Source organism: Chelonia mydas, chromosome 11 (assembly GCF_015237465.2).
Source record: "Chelonia mydas isolate rCheMyd1 chromosome 11, rCheMyd1.pri.v2, whole genome shotgun sequence".
NCBI classification, from domain to species: domain Eukaryota; kingdom Metazoa; phylum Chordata; order Testudines; family Cheloniidae; genus Chelonia; species Chelonia mydas.
The window spans coordinates 42,062,157-42,087,563 of record NC_051251.2 but is presented as its reverse complement, the minus strand read 5'-3'; the positions used below and the strand labels follow the sequence as shown (position 1 = coordinate 42,087,563).

At 38.6% G+C, this 25,407-nt stretch overlaps 1 protein-coding gene across 50 annotated transcripts in view; it reads left to right on the top strand.

Moving 5' to 3' along the window:
• The window catches only part of ATF2 (activating transcription factor 2), a 90,708-nt gene extending 66,121 nt beyond the window's left edge, over positions 1-24,587 (top strand). For 19 of the 50 annotated variants that reach the window (XM_037911941.2, XM_043525863.1, XM_043525865.1 and 16 more), the window contains 3 exons: positions 11,030-11,135; positions 20,103-20,197; positions 24,308-24,586. In XM_037911941.2, the coding sequence (XP_037767869.2) occupies positions 11,030-11,135; positions 20,103-20,197; positions 24,308-24,541 (435 nt within the window). In that variant the 3' untranslated portion in view covers positions 24,542-24,586. Of the gene's footprint in view, positions 1-11,029; positions 11,136-20,102 lie in introns of those variants that run through there. The other 31 variants (XM_043525898.1, XM_043525886.1, XM_043525888.1 and 28 more) reach the window with 11 other exon arrangements.
• The last annotated feature ends 820 nt before the right edge of the window (positions 24,588-25,407 follow it).

Here is a 25,407-nt window from a genome sequence, read left to right as displayed (position 1 = left end):
GCCAATGCAATGGCCCTTTTGGAGCCCATGGGGGTTTCTACCAAACCCAGGACTCCACTTGAGGCTGTCCTTTTCGGTGGCCCCCAAGAGAAGGGTTCCACCACCCCATCAGGCAACACCCCATCCAGACTCCAGTCAGCTCCATGGGATCCAGTCGGCACAGAAAGGGAAAAGAAGTACCCTCAGGTGATGATGAGGCTGTGTCAGGAGCAAGGGTTTTGCCTTCCTATCAGGCCTACCAGGAGTTGCTACAGAGGGTAGCCCAAAATATGGGCATGCAGGTGGAAGTAGTAGAAGAGTCCTCCCATAGTCTGGGCGACATTCTGGCCATGATGAGCCAGTCAAAAGGTAGTCCTGCCTCTCAATGAGGCCATCATAGACCCTGTGAAAACCTTGTGGCAAATCCCCACTTCCCTTCCCCAGACCTCAGAGAGCCAAGAGGAAATTCTTCGTTCCTGCCAGGATTATGAGTTTCTGTATATTCATTCCACCCACCCCACTCCCCCAATCACAAGTGTTTTCTGCTGCCAATAAAAGGGAAAGGCAGGGTTTGCAAGGTGTGGTACCTAAAGCAAAGGACTCCGAAAAGCTGGACTTATTCAGTAGAAAGGTCTACTCTACCACGTGTCTGCAGCTCAAGATTGCTAACCAGCAGATGCTGCTCGGCTGATATGGTTTGTTGAACATGTGGGATTCCATGTTGAAGTTCAAAGACTTGGTATCGCAAGAGGTGAGGCTGGAGTTCTCGCTCGTGGATAAGGCGAAATCTATAGTGAAGGTTTCTGTGCAAGCTGCCCTGTATGCAGCAGATTCAGCAGCCCGGTCCATGGCTCTTCCACAGTGGCCATGCATAGGAGTTCCGCAAATCCTCCAGGATCTCCCCTTCGAGGAAGCTTCACTCTTTTCAGGGCAGACTGGTGCGAAGCTTCATGGACTGAAGGACTCCAGGGCGACCCTTATGTCCCTGGGATTGTTTATGCCATCAACTTCAAGGAAGCACTACAAATCTCAACAGTCCTCCAGGTACTCTGCCCCACCGGCCCGTCAAGACCCACAGAAGAAAAGGAGCGGGAGCTTTACGTATAGACCACCACCCCCTGCTATCTCAGCATCACTGTCTGCCACACCCAGGAGATTCCAAGCCGGCCTTTTGGTGGGACGCTCGAGGACATTATACCAGTCCCCTTGTTTCCGGATCCGGTTTACCCTGTATTTGTGGACCACCTGTCCTGCTTCATCTATTCATGGTTCTGTACCACTACGCAATGTTTGGGTGCTGATCACAGTGGAAATACTTGACAGTTGATTTTCACCCCTCGTCCCCAGCCTTCCTCCCTGTACCTCTTCAGGGATCCTTCTCACAATCTTTGGCCCAGGAGATTTCCTTCGGGTGGTAGCCGTGGAAGAGGTTCAACAAAATCTAAGGGGTAAGGAGTTCTCTTCCTGTTGTTTCTTAATTCTGAAAGCCTATTCTAGACCTTCACTAGCTCAACAGCTATCAAGAAATTAATTTCGCATCTCTCCCTGGCTTCCATTATTCCCTCCCTGGATCCTGGGGACTGGTACGCTGCTCTCAGTTTGAGACGCCTACTTCCCTATATCAATTTTCTAAGGCCACAGAAGGTTCCTCAGGTTCATTGTGAACCACACACTCTGCCAATTCGTATTACTCCTGTTTGGCCTGTCAGCAGCTCTGCGGGTGTTTACAAAATGCATGGCAGTAGTGGCAGCCTTTCTGAGGAGGTGAGGGATGCAAGTCTACCCGTATCTGGATGACTGGCTAGTCATCGGCCGGTCCAGGACCATGTAGAATCATAGAATGTCAGGGTTGGAAGGGACGTCAGGAGGTCATTTAGTCCAACCCCATGCTTACAGCAGGACCAATCCCCAACTAAATCATCCCATCCTCCTCATTGCCCTAGGCCTGCTAATAAATGTACAGAAATCTACCCTCACTCTGTGTAGCGATGCAATGACTCACCGGTGCGGCGCCTCTTTCTGGTCGTCTTTGGAATTAGCTGTCCAGCATACAGAGCACCTCCTACTGGCCGCTGTCTTGCCTGCCGCTGCTCCGTGTCCCTCCCAGACCCGGGTGCCCTTTACCTCGGGGTTCTGCCTCAGGAGTACCTCCACGCTCTGGGTCTCCCATCCCAGAGAAACCCCCACCCTCTAAACCCACCTTGCCTCAGTGGCTACTGCTAGTCATCTAGCCCCTGCTCACCGGGGCAAACTGCAGGATGTAATGACCACTCATCACTGGCAAAGGGTTAGGACCTGTTGCCTTTTCCTATACCCAGGCTGTATCTCTGCAGGCACAGTACCTTTGAAGGCCTTCACCAAGGCCTCCAGCCTGGGGGTTTACCAGGCTGGAGCTCCCCCGCTCCCTTTGCTCTTCCACAGCACTGCTCTGCTTCAGGTACCTGCTCCCAGGCAGCTAGCCCTCTCCACTCCAGGGATATAGTGAGACTCCTCACAGCTCCTGGCCCACATCACTCTTATCAGGGCCAGCTGGGCCCTGACTGAGCTGGCCACACCTGTGGTCAGCTACTCGGTCAGCTTCCCCCAGTTGTTCTCACTCATCTTATTTCAGGAGCGGGGTAACTGCCCTGCTACACTCTGGTTCAGAGGATAGAGTTTATTGAAGCGGTGCTCAACTCTACCGAGGCCTGAGCCTTCCATCCAGAAGGGCGGTTTCAGGTGACCAAGTCCTCCGACAGTGCACCTCAAGGGCCAGTCAATTGCAACTGCCCAGAATTGTCTGAGGCGTTTCGCTCACATGGCCTCCGGTATGTATGTAGTGCAGCATAAAAGACTGCTCAGACACCTCCAGGCGTGGCTGGCCTTGGTGTACTCACCAAACCGTCACCATCTAGACTCCGTTCTTACAGTACCTTCCTTGGTCCTCGCCTCCTTCAACTGGTGGCTGGACCCCACTGGTGGTCTGCACCAGCATTCCATTTTCATGGCCCAAACCATTGATATCCCTGGTCTTGGACACATCAGCACTAGGCTGGGGAGCTCACCTGGGACCCCTCAGAACTCTCAGGACCTTTGTTCTCCGGAAGAGTTCTCACTGCACATCCATGTCAGAGAGCTCAGGGCAGTTCACCTGGCCTGTCAAGTGTTCTTGCCTCACATTATGGGCAAGAGCATGTTGGTTCTTACAGACAACACTGCAGCCTTGTTCTGTTTCAACAGGCAGGGAGGGGCTCACTCTTTCCCCGGTGTCCCCTATGTCGAGAAGCAATTCAGCTGTGGGAGTTCTGCATCGCCCACTCAATCTACCTCGAGGCTTCTCACCTTCCAAGAGCACAGAATGAGCTAGCAGATCACTTTAGCAGGTCTTTCTCCAGTCACCAGGAGTGGTCTTTTTGCCCGGATATCGCAAAGGACATTTTCCAGCAGTGGGGGACTCTCCAGGTAGACCTATTTGCAACCAGGCACAACAGGAAGCATCACCAGTTCTGTTCCCTGTGAGGTCACAGCCCAGGATTGCTCACGGGTGCCTTCCTACTCCCAGGGATAGGTCAACTGTACTATGCTTTCCTTCCTATCCTGCTAGTGCACAAGGTTCTGCTCAAGATCAAGCGGGACTGGGCACACGTCATTCTTATAGCTCCAGCTTGGCCCTATCAACACTGATTCGCGATGCTGCTAGGCCTTTCCATGGTGGCTCCAATCCTGCTCCCTCTGCATACAGACCTGATCTCTCAGGACCACGGTCAACTACTTCAACTGAAGCTCAGCTACCTCCAGTTTATGGCCTGGAAGCTCCATGGCTAAATCCCAGAGAGCTGGCTTGCTTGGAGCAGGTTTATTAGGTCATATTAGGTAGCAGGAAGCCCTCCACCAGGTCTACTTAACTCTCAAAGTGAAAGCAGTTCTCCATATAGGCTTCTCAATGCGGGGGTCTCACCCATGCAGTCTTTGCTGCAGGACTTTCTTGAATGCGTATTACACCTGCAACATCGAGGTTTAGTGATTTCCTCAGTTAAGGTGCACCTTGCATATCTGTTTTCTACCATTGGGTGGATAACCAGTTCGTTTTTCCACATGAGATGTCTATCCGTTTCCTCAAGGGCCTAAAAGGACTATACCCCAAGTGTGAGAACACATCCCTCCATGGGACCTAAACCTGGTCTTCTCAAAACTTATGGGTCCCCCGTTTGAACCGTTGGCGACATACCCCTTGTTATACCTTTCGTGGAAGGTAGCTTTTTTAGTGGCCATTGCTTCCGCTAAAAGGGTCTCGGAGATCCGCGCCTCTGTACACGGTATTCTTTAAGGATAAGGTGCAGCTATGTCTTCACCCTAGCTTCCTCCTGAAGGTGGTTTTCCAGATTCATAGCAATCAGGCAATATTCCTGCCAGTTTTCTACTTGAAACCATATGCAAATAGGGAAGAACAGTGGCTTCACACACGGGACATAAGACATGCCCTAGCATTCTATATAGAAAGGACCAAACCATTTCGTAAATCCACCCAACTGTTCATACTGGTAGCTGAGAGGATGAAAAGTCTCCCCATCTCTGCTCAGAGAATTTGGTCAGGGATCACATCGTGCATTCGCACGTGTTACGAGCAGGCGGGTATTCCGCCACTAGCTATCCTGACTGCCCACTCCATGAGAGTGCAAGCGTCATCAGCGGCATTCCTGGCACAGTTCCCTATTCGGGACATTTAAAAGCAGCAACTTGGTCGTCTGTGTTTACGTTCTTTGCTCATTACACCATCACTCAGCAGTCTAGGGACAATGTCTGATTCAATCGAGCTATTTTGCAGTCAGTATGTCCATGAGCTCCAATCCCACCTCCTATGTAACTGCTTGGGAGTCACCTACAGTGGAATTGACGTGTGCAAGCACTCGAAGAAGAAAAAACGGTTACTTACTTTTCTTTAACTGTTCTTTGAGATTTGTTGCACATATCCATTCCACAACCTGACGTCCTACCCCTCTGTATTGGAGTTGGCCAGAAAGAAGGAACTGAGGGGGCATAGGGTTGGCTGGGCCCTTTGTACCAGCGTGGCATAGTATATGAGCAGATGGCCCGAGCCGCCCCAACCATTACCACTGAGGGAAAAATTACCAGTTACTGTGCTCGGGGCATGCAAACACCTCCAGTAGAATGGATATGTGCAACACATCTTGAAGAACAACAGTTATGGAAAGGTAAGTGGTTTTTTTTTCTTAATCAAAGTTATTTTCAAGTTTTACTAATACACAAACTTAAATCCATAACTCTCTCTATTTTTTAATTTTCCAATAACTTAAAACAAGCTAAATAACATATTGTTTGCAATTTATTAATGACTGAGCTTGAGAACCATGCCAGATATCTGCCTACAGCAAATATTTATGGTGGAATTTAAAACTTTTAATTAAATATAATATACTATATTCATTCTAACCACTTCTTTAATACCATTTTTTAGTGCTTTATAGTTGCAAAATGTCCTAGTACACTTCTGCTTTTCATTAACTGTAAAAGGAATTCTGTTTTTGCTATACTCAGTATCTATGTTCAAAATTCCATTTTATAGACATATTATAAAATTATAGCAATTCTTTGGATATTTTAGTAAAAGTAATGTAGTTGTCTTATATCTATATTTAAATTAGCTGTCTCACCATAAATGCTTGTAGCTGTTAAAAAGGACCGGGCAGCTATTTGGAGAAAACAGTTGGTAAACATTTGCTAGACTCCACAAATCTAAAAAGAAGCTCAAAAATTCTTTAATTCTCCACTGCTTGTATTTCCATTAATCTGGCTTGTCACATGTTGTTGGCAATAGAAGTAAATTTTGAGACAAATGGGAAAGCCAGTCAGGTCACCAGTGAGATAAAATTTTGTGTTACTTTGTGCCTTTTGTGCTGATGCTGCAACCACTTAAACACATGGGTGACATTATTTATGTCCCATTGAGATCAGTGGGATTATGCTAATAAGAGTAAACTTACTTAGGTGGCTGTTCTATAGCTTTTATCTGTTAGCATTATTAGGCCCATATCTACACCTAGAGACTTTCTTCATTTAAAAAAAAAAATACGAGAAGCGTTTGGCTTCCAGATTGTCAAGAGTTAATTCAGTAACAGTGAATTCAGGGGAAAGAAATTTCTTTCCGTCTGCCAATACCAAAACCGTTAACTGTGAAGAACAGAATGACTTGTAAAGAAAATTGAATGTCAAAGAAATAATTAAACTGTACTTTATGTGAAAACATTAATCAATCCTGCATTTCCATAATAGATCTTCACTTGACAGCCTGGCACAGCTGATCAGCATAGTGGGCAGTAATGACCCATGATTACTTACGTTCTATTTAATAGTAAATGTAATAAGTTTGGAGCTTTGCCTTAGCATAGTTTTACAGACTGCATGCTAGGGTTTAATAGTTCATATTTTGTTTAATAGCTAAATGCCCTGCTCAGCTGAATTTTACTGTTGACATCATTAAGCTATGTCTAAAAATAGACTGATTTCATAAAGACTGAAAGTTGTATTGAGCTATTGAACAAAAACAACTGTCTTTCACCAACGTTAATAAGTAGTAGTCCTAAATTCAAGTATCATACAGTGTTGTGTTAAATTTCACAGGGTTTTTAGAATGAAGACACGAAACAATACATATAGAAATAGGAAGATGAGACTGGATATTCTTTCTGATGTAATTTCTACATGATATATATTTTACTGCATGTTCTCTTAGCTTCCCATAAACACACTTCTATACAAATAAAGTCTACTTTAACCTTCCTTGGTACTGTCCAGTATCCTATCTCCTTCTTAAGTTAAACGGTTGTGTATAATTCCCATTGCTTCCCTTCATTTTCTTGGTTTTAAATGATACTATTCTATTTTATTATATATGTAGTACAAATGTCTATTAATTGCATCACCTCAATAACATTCAATATTTTCAGTTAGACCAGCAAAGTCTCTTCTTTAATACAAGCTCTTCTACATCAGTTGCCCCACACATGCAATCTTTTAAAACTTGTATTCTGTTTGCTTTTGTGGACGGCTTTCTCAGCCAATATGTTTCCTTGTTAAAAGATCTCAAACATTATATATAATTCTAAGTATTGCCTCTGTGCCTTACAGAAATATTGCAGAATACAGTATTCCTGTAACAATAAAACATACTCTGTTGTCTGTTTTACTATAACTAAGGCTATGATTTAGTCACGGGTATTTTTTTAGTAAAAGTCACAGACAGGTCAAGGGCAATAACCAAAAAGTCACGGCCAGTGTGCTCCACTGTGCTCCTGGCGGTGGGGGATGGCCCAGGGCCCTGCAGATGCTGCTGCTCCTGGCGGGGAGGGGGCATGGCCCGTGAAGAGCTTGCCGCACATTCTTACCCGTTTTTATATAGGGTTTCCTTTAGGATAATCCTTTCACTTTCCCTATAATGTAATCCCTTCTGAATGGCTCCCTCTTTATGGTGACTTGAACAGACACATCACAGGTGTTGCCTTTTCACACACACACCCCCAATCCCTTGTGCAACAAAAATGCTTAATCCATTCCATAGACTATATACAAATACATGTAGTCTGGACCTGTTACCTTTTGGCTGAAACCAACAACAGGCCAGAGAGGTTCTCATGCTGAATCTCATGAGGATTGGAGGCAGAAAGAGAGTATTTTTTGGCTGGGGGAATACAGATATGTTGAAACAAGCTATGAGGAATCTAATAGAGACTTAGTTTTTCTCCACAAATTTTCTTTCTGATAGTGTATTTTGAAATCTCTGAATTTAGAAAATGTGTATTTCATCACTATTACTTTGCTCAAGATGTATTTCATATTTATTTGCATCTAACCAAATATTTGTCCATTTACTTAGCTTCTTGATGTTGTCATGGTATCTGAATACATTAGTGATGTGACAGCTCACCTGCCCGGTGCCATGAATCTAAATTTTCATTTTTTATTACACCAGTTTAAGTATTCCTCCTTTGTTTTCCTTCCATTTTCCTGTTTTCTGTAAAGAATACTATATATGAAGATTTAGGAGAAGAAACCTCAAACTGTCATGTACAGAGCAAAAATATGCTAGGGAATATAGAGGTTGGGTCTAGCTTTATTACACTCTATTCTGATTTCATTACCTTCCAAAACTGGTTTCTAATAATATCCAGATGACTGCCCTTACTTGAACTTGTGTGTCATTAGTCTTCATGCTGTATACAACGTAAGTACTTACATATACACTATGGTACACTTAAGAATGATTAATTTCATACTTTCATCAAAATCATGTAAGACTAACTTCAAATGCGTGGTATCTGTTAGTACTAAACACTGATAAATATATAGTATATGCCATTGTTAGCTGGTGGTGTTTTTGCGTCATCTCACTTGTAAATGATGATGCTAGTTTGAGTTAGATACCTCCAGAGTTTTTTAAATTTTATATATAAGAATCTGACATTTCATCTTTCACTTTCAAGTCTGCTTAAATATAAAGGTTTTGAGTTATTTTCCATATTTTTATTAGAAAAAAATAAAAAAATTTAAAAACTACGTGGGATTAGGCTATAAAATACTTTTTCAACAATTATCTTTTTTCAAAACATTCTGGAGTTATGGTGATAATTACCCACCTCGTCTTCTATCTGCCATTAGTGTATGGAATTGTTCAGAATTAATTTTCATAAAAATTAGACACACGTGGACAGGAAAAAGCAAAAGGACACAATCTAATGTAGGCTGAATAGTCAACACGTTTAAAATTGCTACATCTTGTTGAGAATATTCTCTGGAGTCAAAATGGCCGTCTCCTAAAAGGAGACCAAACTGTTTGTTTGGTTTTTTGTTTTGTTTTTTTTTTAAACTTATCTTTATATCTTAATAAACTACTATTTACATAGGATGTACCCTGAGGAGTGAAAGTAAATTTACAATCTCGAGCTCTCTCTGCTCCTTCTGCAGCAACGTTAAATTCACATACCCTATTCTCAGAACTATTCAGGTATCTTTTGTGCCAATTCAGTAGACAAACACCTATTTACTAGAGCTAGTCAAGAAAAATTTCATGAACATTTTTTTTCTGAATTTCTGACCATTGAAATTGGAGCATTCCACAGGACAATGTCAATTTTGATGAAATTCCACTGAAGACTGGGTAGGTTTCTGATGGAACTCTGTGTGCAAAGCAAGTTTCAAAAGTTGCCTGGTTTCCTACCAACTCGTTTGCTCATCAGCCTGAGCTCCTGGGCTCCTCAGCAGCCTGGCTGGCTGGCTGACAGAGAACCTGAGTCTCAGCACCGGGGCTTCCAGGGGTCCAGGGCAACCTGCCACGTGGACTGCCCAGGAGGCAGGACTTATAAAGCTGGGCAGAAAACAGTAATTCCATTTCCCTAAATATTTGAAATTTTGGGGGGTTGTCACAAATAGGAACAAAATACAATTTAGAAATCTTGAAATCCTCTGTGAAACAGAATTATCATTCTCTGCCTAGCTATGTTTACTTTCAGTGTATCTGTTCAAGCAATGTTGGGGGACCAAATAGAAAAGAAATACCTGCTAAGTTGCTAAGAGGGGCATTGCAAGTATGAGAATGTAGGAGTTGGGGGTTTTAAAGGAAAACATTATCCCTTTGAAATAAAAATCACATTTTTAATAATAATGTTCATTTGTAGAATTACATTTGTTTAGTGCAAGGTAAAGTAAACTATCAAAGTCTGTTCTCAAATAAATTTTATTTCTTTAGCCTTTGTTCTTTTCAGTTCTTTTAAAAACCATAGTGTTTTATTTCTAACCTCCAAGCTAATATATACCATATTTGACATAATTTTATCTTCAAGGACCTCTTTCAGACCTAATTTTCTTCCGTTCTTTCCTTTATTCCCCTCTTTTACTGAATATAGTAACACACTGATAAACTGAACAATTTTTTGCTCTGTCAAGTTTCATAAGCTACTGTGAGAACATACTCCTCTTTAATATGCATATTTCTATGAAGGATTTTTGTTTGATGCAAAAATTAAACCATCAAAACTTGCATTGAAAATACATTTTGAAAAGATACGGGAGCAGCAAATATTGACAGGTAACTTAATGTTTTGTAAAAAATATGATGTTGCTTAAGACAGTTTGTAACTATTTTTTTAAAAAATAGTTACAATGTCTAAAATGTCACGCTGTTCTTAATTTTGATTCTTGTCTAATATAATACCAGCTGTTATCAGGCTCTTCATCAGTAGAGTTCAAGGTACTTTACAAAGGAGGGCCAGTATCATTATCCCTTTTTTACAGATTGGGAAACGTAGGCACGAAGAGGTGAAATGACTTGCCCAAGGTTACCCAGCAGGCCAGGAACAGAATCCAGTTGTTCTGAGTCCCAGTCTAGTGCTCTACTAGGTTACACTGCATCTGAGTGTATCATTATTAATTCTTCTTTCCTACAGTGCGTTTGTTCTCATTCCCATTACTTGATTTTTGCATACTGATTGTTTCCTGTTAATGGCTATAAAAAAATAAAATCAGAACATTGATAGATCACTCTCCTGTTATCAATCCTGTTACATTTTGTAGGGAGGTACTCTTTTATAGAGTCTAAATGTGTTTATAAAAAAAATTCTTTCCACACTCACTGAGCATATTCGGGGTTATAACATATGTTATATGGTTAATGTGGATGGTTAAAATTAGGTTTACGTGGTTGAAAGATAACCTACAAAATCATCTAGAAGAGACTTAAAACAGTCTGATCATGTGAATTGGACTATGTATAGAACCTGCAGTCTACTAACTACAAAATGTAATACAATAAATGTAATGGCATTTATTATTAAAAAAAAAATCTTTTTACAAGTAATATCTATAGTTTAATATTACAGTGTTCTAAAGTCAAAAATAGTTGGGTTTTTTTTGCCATCTGCAGCCATGGAAATGTGTACTGTGTTTTATTTACCCCTAAATGAGCATTCAAAGATCTTGTAAAATTTAAGACTGTTAATACATACCTCTGAAATGCACATAGTCTGAGCCTGGTAAAGTGCATAACTTTCTTCTCCTTTAGAATGAAGTCACCCTGCTGAGAAATGAAGTGGCACAGCTGAAACAGCTTCTTCTGGCTCATAAAGATTGCCCTGTAACCGCCATGCAGAAGAAATCTGGCTATCAGAGTGAGTAATGTTCCATTACCTATAGCCTTAGGCTGCATCAGTGAAATACTGCCAAAGTGAACTGAGCAACCATTAAAAATGAGAAGTGCAGTTATAATATTTAACATTCAATATATAAAATTCTGCAAGCTTATTGCAAGACAGGAACGAATATATGATATTTTGCAACTATTTTTCTAAATGCTTTCAGTTTAAAAAATGTTGTAGATTATCTGAAGTTTAAAGACAGTTTTGGTTGGTTTTTCTATAAGTGTATACCCATAATTAATACTAAAGGACTCTAAGCTGCAATAGCTGCTTCTAGTATATATGATTAAAATATTGACAGTATATGGTGAACAATCTCTGTAATGCATTATCTTAGGTAAGATGAAAGGTCCTTGTTTCTTCCATTTCATAATGAGATTTCCATTGAGGGGAGGGTAACAGCTGTCCTTATTTACTAGCACATCCAGGATCAGTCAACCCATTAAAATAATCAGATGCAGGTTCCTGGCTCTTACTGTATGCTGTCCCTGAGATTGTTTTGACTTAAAATAACTGTTGTTTGTCATACGAATTTAAGATGTTTTGAATTTTTAAAATAGGATTCTAATAGTGAAGGACTTACTGAGAATTCTCAAGTTAAACTGAAATCAGTAAAACTGTAAAATAAAGTTTGTTATTCACTTAATTTTTCACATTTGAAGCATTTTAGAAGTTAATTGTGCTTTTCTTACTTCTAACTTCTTTTTTTGGATATGATGCACAGAGCTAGAACCAGCTGCTGTTGTAGAATAAATGGCCAATTTTGTCCATTGTACACAAATTCGTAACAAATAACTGAGCTGGGAATGCATTAGGCAACATTCATAATATATAACCCACAGCTTTCGTTTTTATGATTTAGTGATATTTCAGGATATTTGTAAATGTGAAGATTGTTTCTGCCATATGTAGCCACTTCATTTTAATTTGCCAGTGTCAGTAATTCGGGAGAATAAAGGAACATTTTGTATTGCATGCAAACAGTTCCTCAGGTGCTTGCGATAAAACTTAATGGCCACCATCTTTACTTGTAGTCATTGTAAGCAGTTTCATCAGAATGGGCAATATTTTTTAATTTAAAAGATTCAGGAGATTTAGCAACTCTCTGTTGCCATATATATTTAGAACACTGATTTTGTCAGTTTGAGCTTATAAATCTTAGTCCTTTGATCTCCAGTCATTTTGACAGGATGGAAAATAGCATCTTGGAGTAAATTGGAACCATATAGAAATATGTTCGGGATTTATATTAACAATGATTGCTGCAGGAATGAAGCCATTATGGCTCCCATCTGACAGAACAACATAATTTCATATAGAAGCTACTAGAAGATACCATTATGCATGCACGGTTTTCCTAAACAGGCTAGGTTTCTTGAATTTTGCTGGTTGGAAGATACATGTGTTTCTCTGGATTTGCATGAAAAATTATTAAAGTATGCATTTTTTAAATAGACTGGCAGATAATTCCAAATTAAGGATTTTTTTCATTAAAATTCTAAAAACTAAATGTTTAGTAATACTGTTGACCTTCATACTTGCAAAAATGCTTCAGTATTTATAAATCACTGCAGATCTTGAAGTTCTTAGGCTTGTCTTCATTATAAAAGACAAAGTCAAACTAACTCACTACTAACCAGAACAGAGAATGTAAAGTTGATAAAATATCTATTTTTGAAAAAAGGAACGACATTTTAAAATAAGTATAAAAAGATGTTCAGAAGGGAACGTGCAGGCATAGTTCACTTAGTATTTTTTTAAAGCCTTTGGCGCAGTGCCACACAAAATAATGATCTACAGGATTAGTGTAATGAGTAATATGGTATGGGGATGATCTAGGTACATGTAAGTAGATAAAGAATGCGCATACACACCAAACTCATCTCTCTCTGTATAAGTGTTATGTCCAAAGCACTTCACAATATCTCTGAGAGAATTAAATAATATCTTAATTTTACAGATATTGGGGCAACACACACATAAAGTGACTTGTGCAAGACTATATGATGAGTCATAGCAAGTACCAATTAAAATGGTTTTAGTTAATGTTTGTGGTTGTGGCATGAATAGAAAATAACTTCAAATCTTTAAAAAAAAATATTAATGAAGTTATGTCCTATCTACATCAGCAGCATGACCATGTTAGCTGAACTTTTTTAAAAGTATTAAATAGTTTCTTATCATCTTGTGTGGTATAAAAGAGGCAGAATTAGAATGCTCCTGCAGTGCAAGGTATTGTGTGCTGCTGGGACACAGTTAATTTATATCCTGCGGACATGGCTTTAACAATTTGGTCCACAATTTAATGGGGTTTCACTTAAAACGCACTTAAACAGGCAGAAGCAAACAATGGCATTGCAGGATTTTTTGACATTTATTTAGGTATCTTTAAAAGATCTTTTGAACAACTTCTGCTTCACATAGAGTGAAAAACACAAGTACTAAGGTCTCTCTTTCTTACTAGCATTTTCCAGTTACTTTAAGTACCTTTCACCTGCTTCTGAGGCGAGAAACCAGAAAAGGCAAAAAGAGAAGTGATTACATTTCATGAGGCTGTTTGGAGGAAACCCTGAAGCAATGTAACAGTTGTCAGCCAAGTATAAATTCATGTCCTTCCCAAGCAGATATGCTACTGGTCAGTTGTTTAGGAAATTTCTTCAACAAGCCCTTAAACAAAATTTTTAAATCGTATGTGTAATCTACAAGAGAAATCTAAACCTAAGTTTTCTATCTATAGTCCCATCTCAGACCCAGTTTCAGGAATACGCTGCTGCAAAGCCTATATAGTCTCTTAAACTTCTTCTTGGTGTGGAGGATGGGGAGAAATGAGGGAGGATGAATAATCTTGAAGGGGCAGAGGGTAGTTGGAGAGTTGTAGGTGTGAGGACATTACTTCTGTTTGTTAGTAAAGATTCAGGAAGCTTCCAGAATGCTAGATGATTGCATTTGAATAAAGCTTAATAAAAATAGGGATTGTAATCGAGTCATGATTGAATCAAACATTTTTTGATTCCTGCTCTAGTTAATTGTAAAGAAACAATTGGGGTCCAGCCATTACAATAATTATGTCAATCCATTGCCTACAAATTGTTCAGGATAAGTCAACCCCTTCAGTGATTTAGCCACCACCCTAGAGAATTTTCTGGCTACTGTAGAATTGTCTAGATATTGACCTACATATTCCCATAGTCCCCTTGCGCCCTCAGTATCTGCTTTTATCTCTGGAGACTTCATCTTCAGTATTGCACTCTGCACTTGACTCTGTCCGTTCTGTGCATTTGCACCAACCTTATGTAAGCTGTCACAACTGTGTGAATAACTGATTTTTTCGGTTTGCTGGCATTTCCAGAAAAAAAAAAGCAGCAAATGAAAAATTCGAAGGAAAAAAAAATTGGAAAGAGTGAAATGTTTTGTTTGACCCAAAACATTTCACTTTTGAGCTTTATCTTTTAAAAATAAAATTGAAGGAAATCTAAAACAAAGTAATTTCAAATAGAAAAATCACAATTTTCATTTAGAAAACGTTGGTTTATATTTTCAGATTTTTTTTGAAAGAATTTTTCAACTAAAACAATATAGCAAAATGCACACATTCACTAAATGTTTTGATTGACCCAAATCTCCAGTTTTGGTCAAAAAACTTCAACCAGCTCTAGTCATACTACACCTTTGGCAGAAAGTGTTTGCAGTTTTTTCCCATTTGGATGTCTGACTAGTGTGTAGCAATACTTTTTAGTGTACCCAGAAGGCATTCGCCCATACTTTGAAGCTTGTTGTAAATTTCTTCAAAATACCCTACTTCCAACACATTCTAGTCTACGTGGTAGCCCACTTCCAAAGGTTAATTGTTCAATAGCTGTGTCAGAATGCAATTCTGTCTTTTTTTTATACCCTGGAAAATTTCCCACCTCCATTTCTGACTTCAGATTTAGGAGAAAAAGTTTCCTTTGGTGTCAAGTAGTTCTCTAAGTGCACTATATTTCCACTGAGTAGAATTTTTTGCTCTTCAAAGGGAAGTTCTTAATTCCAGCCTTTGTCTGCCTTTGTCTGCGGGTGATATGAAGGACTCACCAGGCAGGGGACTCTGAAGTGTGAGCAGCAGAAGGAGCTGGTGTATAGGTTGAGAAGTTTCTGGGACTTTCAGTATTTTCTGTCAATGGGTGGAGCAGTAACAGCAGCACCTGACAGAGGAAGAAGAGGTGTGTCAGCTGGGAGTCCCCATTGTACATCCTTTTCTCCAGTGATGCCCCATCCACTACCTCCTTAGTCTCTCCAAGAAAGAAGGGACACTTCACAGCTCTCCTGTCAGTTTCATAAAATGTTGTTGTTTTTTAAATCTCTTCATTTTGTAAAATACAGGAAATTGCATTGAAGTTTCCATTATTTTTCAGGGACAAATCTCTAACCTCTTTGCATCTCTCTTTTTATTTGGTTTTACATCAATAGAGGTTTGTATACTGCTTGAAATGGGGTATGGAATACCAAGGATATGACCATTACCAAATGGTGCACGCTGAATGAATGAATGAATGAACTCTCTCCCTCCCTCTCTCTCCCACCCTTCCTCCCTCCCTGCTCCCCACCATGGGTGGCTACAGCCCTGTTTAGGAACTTGAACAGCTTTTGAAGCCATTTGTTCTATCTCCTTTTTCTTTATCTTGCTGCATTCCCTTGCCACATGATCTTTTGAGATGTGTGAAAACAGCCACCAGTCAGTGAGCTTCCCCTCCTATTCTGATACCATTTCTGTCTCCTTTGATGTTTGAAGCATCCATTTAAAAAAAAAGAACAAAGTCCACAAAAACATGCTATCTAAATTAATAGGGATTTTGTAGCAGTCTGTTCCAAAGGGTCAGCACTGCACTCTTGAAATAGGACTCATTCCATAAACACCGTAAAAAACACCGTAATAGAGATTCAAACTAAATGTCTATCCCAAATTTAAAAAAAAAAAAAGTAAGACCAAAAAAATGCCACCATGGATAAAGAGTGGAGAGTAAAAGTGGTGAGAAGCAAAAAGGCGCAGTTTAAAACCTGGAAGTCAGATCCTACTGAGGAAAATAGGAAGGCGATAAACATTGGCAAGTCAAATGTAAAAATATAACATGTGAGGCTGAGAGAGAATTTGAAGAGGAACTAGCTAAGGACACAAAAACTAACATTACCCTGTTTTTTTAAATACATCAGAAGCAGGAAGCCTGCCAGAGTAAGTGGGGCTACTGGACGATCGAGGTGCTAAAGGAGCACTCAAGGAAGACAAGGCCATTGTGGAGAAGCTAAATGAATTCTTTGCATTGGTTTTCACTGCAGAGGAGATCCCAACACTCAAGCCATTCTTTTTAGGTGACAAGTAAGAGGAACTGTGCTTGACTGAGGTGTCAGTATAGCAGGTTTTTGATCATCTTGATAAATTAAACCGTGTTAAGTCACCAGGACCAAATGGTATTCACCTAGAGTTCTGAAAGAACTCAAATATGAAATTGCAGAACTGCTAGCTCTGGTATGTAATCTATCGCTTAAATCAGCCTCTGTACCAGATGACTGGAAGGTAGCTAATGTAACACATATTTTAGAAAAGGCTCCAGAGGCAATCCCGGAAATTACAGGCTCGTAAGCTGAACTTCAGTGCAGATAATTGGTTAAAACTGTAGTAGGGAACAGAATGATCAGACACATAGATGAACATGATGTGTTGGGGGGGAAGAGTCAACACAGCTTTTGTAAAGGGAACTCCTGGCTCACCAGTCTCTTAGACAAGGGTAATCCAGTTGACAGAGTACTTTAACTTTCAGAAAGCCTTTGACAAGTTTCCTCACCAAAGGCTCTTAAGCAAACTAAATAGTCATGGGATAAGAGGGTAGGCCTTATCATGGGTCAGTAACTGGTTAAAAGATAGAAAAAAAGGGTTAAAAATGAACAGTCAGCTTTCATGATGGAGAAAGACTAATAGAGGGTCCCCCATGGATCTGTACTGGGACCTGTGCTGTTCAACATATTCATAAATGATCTGGAAAAAGGGGTGAACATGAGGTGGCAAATTTTGCCACCTCAATACAAAATTACTCAACTTAGTTAACTCCAAAGCTGACTGGGAAGAGTTAAAAGGATCTCACTAAACTGGGTGACTGGGTGAGAAAATGGCAGATGAAATTCAATATTAAATTCAAAGTAATGCACTTTCCAAAAAATAATCCCAACTGTACATTCAAACTGATGAGGTCTAAACAAGTTTTAATTACTCAAGAAAGTAATTTAAGAGTCATCATGGATAGTTTCCTGAACACATCTGTGCAGTGGCAGTAAAAACAAACAAAACACCCCAAAACTAACAATGTTAGAAACCATTAGGAAAGTGATAATAAAACAGAAATATTATAATGCCACTTGAAAAATCCATGGTATTCCCCACATCTTGAATTACTGTATGCAGTTCCAGTTGGTCCATCTCAAAAAAGATATATTAGAATTGGAAAAGATGCAGAGGACAACAAAAATTATTAGGGGTATGGTACAGCTTCCATGCAAGAAAAGATTAAGAAGACTAGGGCTGTTCATCTTAGAAAAGAGACGACTAACGAGGGATATGACAGAGGTCTAAAAAATCATGAGTGATATGGCAGAAGTGAATAGGGAGGTGTTATTTAGCTGTGCACATAACACATGACCTATGGGTCATCTGATGAAATTAATAGGTAACAGGTTTAAAACAAACAGAAGGAAGTACTTCTGCCCACAATGTACAGTCAACCTATGAAACTCATTGCCAGGGGATGTTGTGAAGGCCAAAAGTATAACAAGGCTAAAAAAATTAGCTAAGTTCATTGAGGATTGGTCCATCAATGGCTATTATCCAACCCATTCTCTGAGTGTCCCTAAACCTCCGTTTCCAGAAGCTGGGACTGGACAACAGAGATGGGTCACTCGAAATTCCCCTGTTCTGTTCATTCCCTCTGAAGCATTTGGGCACTGGCTGATGTCAGAGACAGGATACTGGGCTAGATAGACCATTGGTGAGCCCCAGTATGGCCACTCTTATGCTGTTATACTAGTTAACATTTCTTTGGAATACATTTGCAAGGCTGCCTACTTGCATGTTTGTCTGACTTTGCTTCTATTCAAGCAATACTGTGTAAAACGGTTACTTTCTGTCTCTGAAAGTAATCCCTTCTTAGTGTGGATATAGGACTGCTATAAAGATCTCATTATGTTGTGGAATTGACTTGCTCATCAGTGAATTTTCATTCTTGCAATTGGTATTTCTGCACTGAAAAAACCTCAGCCCACAATAATCTACCTTCAAGGTTTTTTTGTTGTCCGTGCTAGGTTCTTAGTTATTATTGTAAACTTTGGTGTATCCTTCCTTGGACAGTGTTTGTTTGTGTCTTTGTCATCCTTTTTAGTTTTGGATTCAGTTTTTCTATGCATACCCTATTCAATAAAAATCTTTATTTTGATTGCGCCATTTTAGAATGGAGCTCTTTTCCTCCTTAACTTCTAGCCAGGTGTCTGTCTCCATTTCAGTTAAGTGCAAAAGTAAATGCTTTGGAAGTTGCCGCAGGAGACTCAAGCAACATTCTAGGAAGCTTGGGATGGTACCAAAAAATCTTGCAGTTAAATTTATCATTCAACCTTCCATTTTTATATGAGCAAAAACCTGTTGTGAACTGAGATTACTTTATCTGAAAGATACCACTTACAGGTAAAAAATCTGACTTCCTCAATTTATTGTCACTTGATAATGCCTGTTCAACAATCTGACTAATCAAAAATAGAGATTACACAGTGAACCACATAATGGAAGAAGAGATTTAATTAAAACACTAATTAATTTACCAATTATCACATATAAAAATAAAATAAAAGTTTGATGTCTAAACAATGTTCTCATCTAAATATATATGTCTATCAGATAATCTATTAAGTGGATTTCACATCTCATATTGGCTTCCTTATCTCCTAAAATGCCCCATATATATATGAACTTTCTCTGTTCGAAATGAAGGATTGTGTTGTAAAATGTGACTGATGCATTTATTGAAAGAGTAATTCCTGTTAAATCGTGCCTCTGTTTTTTTTAAAAAAAAAACAAAACACTAAATTTGCACAGGAAGAAAATTTTTTTGTTTTTTCAATACTTGGATTTTCTGATCAAAAAAATTAGGGACAGGAATGTTTGGGTAATTCATTTGAGTACTTCATTGATTCAGAGCAAGCCAAACAAAAGAAGTTCTTGGATGTCTTCTGATTTTTAAAGACTTTTATATCATACATTAATTAACTCTTATTGGCAGATATTTAAGTGCTAAGCAAAACAAATGGAATTTCACCCTGTTGAAAGAATGAAGATTTTGCATATTGAAAACTTTCTTGTCCAACTGAGCAATAGCAATTTACTGTATTACAGAGAGTGATTTTCATAAACATTATTAATGATCAAACTGAGAATGATTCTCTTGCTGAATTACTAGTCAAATGCAGTATCTTGTGGTTTTTAAAAAATCTGAATCCAATTAATTCACATAACTATAGAACAGCTGGTGGCATTTAGACTATAAATACTGTTCTCATATGTGTGCATCATTAGGCTCAGGTGTTGTAGTCATCAGTTCCTGCACTAGATGGAAAATCAACCAAAATTAACTGTGGTTTTAAATAGGTGGGAATAATCATTTGAAAATGTACCTGTGTCCATAAATATTCTAATCTTCTATCCTGGTTTTTGTTTATCAAAAAATACGAACCAAGTTACCTGTTCATCTTTATATATACATATATATATATATATATATATATATATAGCAATTATACTAAAAATAAATGTTTGACAAATGTCTTTGTATATGTGCTATTAATTGTGATTATTTTCAGGACTCGTATTGTTAGCTGAACATTTTTTATGCATATTTTAGAAAAAACAGCAAGTGAATTTTTTTTCTTTAGCTGCAGATAAAGATGACAGTTCTGAAGACATTTCAGTGCCAAATAGTCCACATGCAGAAGCTATTCAGCATAGTTCTGTCAGCACTTCCAATGGAGTAAGTTCCACCTCCAAGGCAGAAGCCGTAGCCACGTCCGTTCTCACCCAGATGGCGGACCAGAGTCCAGAGCCAGTGCTTTCACAGATCGTTATGGCTCCACCTTCCCAGTCACAGCCTTCAGGAAGTTGATTAAAAACTTGCATTGCAACAGTTTCTTAGATATACATTTGTGACTTTAAAGGGAAATCAAGACCAGTCTCCATCTAAAAAAATATGTAGCTTAAAATTACTCATTTTTAAAATTTAAATTTAAATTTGGCTTTAGAGATGGGCAGATGAAGAGGAGACTGAACAGCAGTTTCTAGTCTCCTTGCAGAAGATGGATTTTTTTTAAAAAAAAAAAAAGATGATTTACTAGTTATTTTCTGTGCTCAATGTGTAAAGTGTGTGTAAAGTACAATGTGGTTTATTTCACTTTTAATTTGGTATTATTTCAACCAACTTTGGGGTGAAATATTAAAGCTCATCCCCAAGACTGTGATAGTAATATTATGTGACATTTTATACCAAAGTTCTGCATAGTCCCTATTGACTTTGTAATGTTGGCAAGGTCATAAAGCACTAGGCAAGAGAAAAAGACAGTAATAGTACATTTGCTTTTAGTCTTTTTGCCTTTTTATTGTTTTGCACATTATGAGAGAGAGAACATTGGGAGAAAATGTTTGCTTTGTATCATGTGTAGCATTTTGTTTGGCTTATTAACTGTTTTGTTTGTTTGGTGTTTTTTTTTTAAATTGTTTAACAGGGCCAGTATGGTGTAGGGACATACAGTACTTTTGTGCACATACCTAAACTAGATGAGGGTCATTACTAACTAGATTTTCTTTAAAAACTGATGCCAATTTTTTCAACACTTTCATTTTAAAGCGGGAGCTTTATTTCTGCTGTCAAAACAATGATCTACAATTACCCTTTGTTGGTAGGCTAGTAGAAAACAGTAAAAAGATATTGTACAATACAGGGTTATCAAATATGGAATAATTTTCATAGCTAGCTTGATACGTTGTGGATTTTTGAATCACAGACTAAGGAGTTTACTCATACACGAGTATGGATGCCAGAAAAGCCTAAAAAACCTTTGTTAAACACTTTTTCCCTTCTTCTTTATCATGGTCTTGTATTTGCAAGCTAACTTGTACTTAATTCTTGTGTAAGCACTGTCATCTTTTAGTAGCAAAATTTTGATACCTTTCTTGTGGAAAAATCAGTATCTACCATATCTTGGAAACAATGTAATTATAATGTGGCGTGTATGTGCGCGTATGTGTGTGAGGATGGTTCAGTAGTTTATGCCAGCAGTCTTTGCTTGAATGTTTAAAGATGCCTTCAATGTGATGCTGGCTGATAGATTGCAGTTTAAAAATGTTATTTACAGTGTGAACTTGGATAACTAACATTCCATGATGTACGTTTGTTTCTGATGAGATGATTGTAGGTACACTTTTTCTCATTATCCAGTCGTCTGTAGGATATTGAGTTTTTTAAATGTGCCATTACCTATTTGGATTCTGTACTCATGTTCAAAATACAGTACAATATTTTACAACAGATTATGTTGGGGGGAAAAAAGTAGATGTGTGCTTTCAGGTCAGAAAACTTCGTATAATAGCAAAAGAGTAGCAAATTTTGGCAGTAAGACAGGATTCCATTATGTATATAACAAAGATTTAATGCATTTATAATGGGTTGTGTAGTTCATTTTCTCTTCCTTCTCCATGCTACACTGTTTTAAATCTCAGTGCTATCAAATTCCTTATGAGATTCATTTTTAAATCTATGAAATGTAATTGGTAATACAGAGGAAGAACATAATTTGTATAATATACAATCATACTATAATCAAAACTGGACAAAGACATATCTGAATTGTGTGTATGTCATTTCAGTGCTGTAAGTGTGAAAATAGGAATTCTAAATATTTTGTATTTTAAAAACAAGGAAGTAATTTTTGAGTTGATAAATCCATATGTTTAAATACTTTTACAAGTTTCATGGGGAAAAAAGTTAGTTACTAAAAAATTCCGCAGTGGTAAAATATACCATAAGTCTTGTGAGAAGGGAATTTATCTCAAAGGCACAAAATGTGAATTACACAGGAAAGCTATACAGTTACTATGTTTCATTGTAATTTTGGTGAACTAGATAAAACCTCATTGGTTACAATATCATTCTCTTTCCTAAACACTAAGGCATTTTTTATCTTATTTATGCAAGTGATTTTTTTTTAATAAAACTGTTGTGCCTGTAAAATAAGTCTACATAGGTGTGAGGAGACATGTAAGCATTTAACGAATGGGGTTGGGAAAAGAACCATAATAAACATGTCTGTGTTCAGCAAATAGAGAAAACAGTTATTAGTTGTACAACCATGAATTCCGTTTTGAGACGTGTCACACTACTTCTGTACTTATCATTTCAAGTCTTTACATTTTAATGTTTCACAAACTGTACTGTTTTCTTTTATGTGCAATTTGCATGAGTAAATCATCAGAGAATAATCTTTAAATTATGTTCCTATTTTAATGAAATTACAACTGTTCTAAAAAGGTAGTGGTGTACTCAGACTTCTTTCTCTAGGGTTTTTTTCTCTAATGGTTGTTAGCATTTATGTGGAACTCACCACTAGAGTGTCAGTGTAACGTTAGATAAACATAGAAGAACATCCCTGTCTTCTAGAGAAGGAGTCAAATTCCATTCCTCTACCCTTGGATTCAAACTACTTTGTTTAGAGGAATTATTCTTCCATCATTAGTTCCAGGAGCAGAAGATGGACATCAGAAAGGAGTCTTGCAACATGACCCGTAGGTCACTGATGTGGTTCAACCTGATTTCTGTTGGCAGTGAGTTCCATAGCAGAGTTTAATGTTTTTTTTTGTCTCTCCGCTAATAATCTGTAAAGTTACAAAAGTAATGTAAATCTACAGCTAACTCATATAATCCCTTAATAAACACAGTAAGTATGTAGAAAATAGAGGTGGGCAAATACTACAAAAATTATGAGCATTCAAATTTAAAAATAAAATGTTCCCCTTTTGTTTGCTTTTTCAGAACATTTGGGTTGATTAAGTTTTATTCTCATAAATGTTTGTGGAAAGCTTATTACAAGTTTACATGCTCACACTGAAAGTGGTGCATTCTGTATGGGTCACCCCTTAAAGTATAGAGCAGGGATCTGCAAGGTTTGTCCCGCGGCCCGCCAGGGTAAGTCCCCTGGTGGGCCGGGCTGGACCGGTTTGTTTACCTGCTGCATGCGCAGGTTCAGCCAATCGCAGCTCCCACTGGCCGTGGTTCGCCTCTCCAGGCCAGTGGGGGCTGCGGGAAGCGGCAGCCAGCACATCCCTTGGCCTGCGGGCTGCGTGCCAAAGGTTGATGATCCCTGGTATAGAGATATGGTTCCCAAAATCTCTCCACAGAGTGCTGATACAGAGGCAGTAAAAAAAAAAAGCAGACAGGAACCTGACTGCATCCTTTGAAGCTAGATTTGCACACGCAATTATTTTGTGTAAATGTGATGAGAAAATTCAATTTAAATTCTGCATGTAGTCATTCATTCTTACGGAAGTTTAATATAGGAAAATTGCTTCAAACAAGGGCTACATGATAAAGAAAGAGAAATGTAACATTTACTATTCTTGCTTTTCTCCCAGAGACATTCAGATACCCTTTTGCTTCATGAAAGTCCCTCCCTGATTATAGGAATTATATTCACCACCTCAGGAAAGAGAAACAATACCATCAGTTTTATGTGACAAATCACTACTCACCATCATTGTTCAAATATTGAATGCAGGGTCAGACCTAAGTAAATAATTGACTTTGTGTGTGTGTGGTTCTGGGGCCAAACTGTGTGCGGGAGTTTGGTTTGAACTGAAACTGGATTTATTTGTTTTTTCTTGCAGGAACAAAAAACTTGAAAACATTTCATTCAACCCAAAACAAAATTTGTTCAAACCCAAAACTGTTTCGTAATTAGCTAAATTCCTTTACAAAATGGATTTAGAAATGTCAAGTTTCATTTCAAAATGGTTCAAACACAGTTTTAACATTCGGTGTCAAAATGGCTGAAAGTTTAGACATTTTAAAATTTATTTTCCATTTCTTTTTCAGCTGTTGATTTTCAGTAAGTCTTGGTACCCCAAGGAAGCTCTAGAAGACAGGAAGAAAGTTAATGTGCCAATATTTAAAAAGGGTGAACAGGATGACCCAGGTAATTATAGGCCTGTCAGCCTGACATCAATCTCGGGCAAGATGATGGAGCGGCTGATACAAGACTTCACTGATAAAGAATTAAGGAAGGATAATATAATTAATGCCAATAAACATGGGTTTATGTCAAACTAACTTGATACCTTTTTTAATGAGATTACAAGTTTGGCGCTTAAGGGAATAGTGTTGATGTAATATACTTAGACTTCTGTAAGGCATTGACGAGAATAATATAAAATGAACATGGCACACATTAAATAGATTAAAAGTTGGCTAACTGATAGGTTTTGAAATGTAATTGTAAATGGAGAATTATCAAATGGTTGTTTCCAGTGAGGTCCCACAGGGATCAGTTTGTGGTTCTACGCTATTTAACATTTTTATCAATGGCCTGGAAGGAAACATAGTCATCATTGATAAAATTTTCAGTTAGGAGTGGTAAATAATGAAGAGGACAGGTCACAGATACACAGAGAGATCTGGATCACTCGATATGTGGCTAACTATAAATTATACTTCTAGGAACAAAGAATATAGGCCATACTTACAGGACAGGAGACTATCCTGAGAAGCAGTGATTCTGAAAAAGATCTGGGGGTCGTGATCAATAATGAGCTGAACACCAGCTCCCAGTGTAATGCTGTGGCCAAAAGGGCTAATGCAGTCCTGGGATGCATCAAATGTTAATCTCAAGGAGCAGAGAGGTAATTTTATCTCAGCAGCAGTTGCACCAGTGCAAAATACAGAAATACTGTGTCCAGTTTTGTGTCCACAATTCAAGAAGGCTGTTGATCAATTGGAAAGGGTTCAGAGAAGAGCCACAAGAATGATTAAAGGATTAGAAAACCTGCCTTACGGTGATAGATTCAGAGTTCAATCTTTTCAGTTTAACAGAGAGAAGGTAAAGGAAGTACTTGAGTAGTCTATAACAGAGATGGGCAAACTACAGCCCATGGGCTACATCCAGCCCATAGGACCCTCCTGCCCAGCCCCTGAGTTCC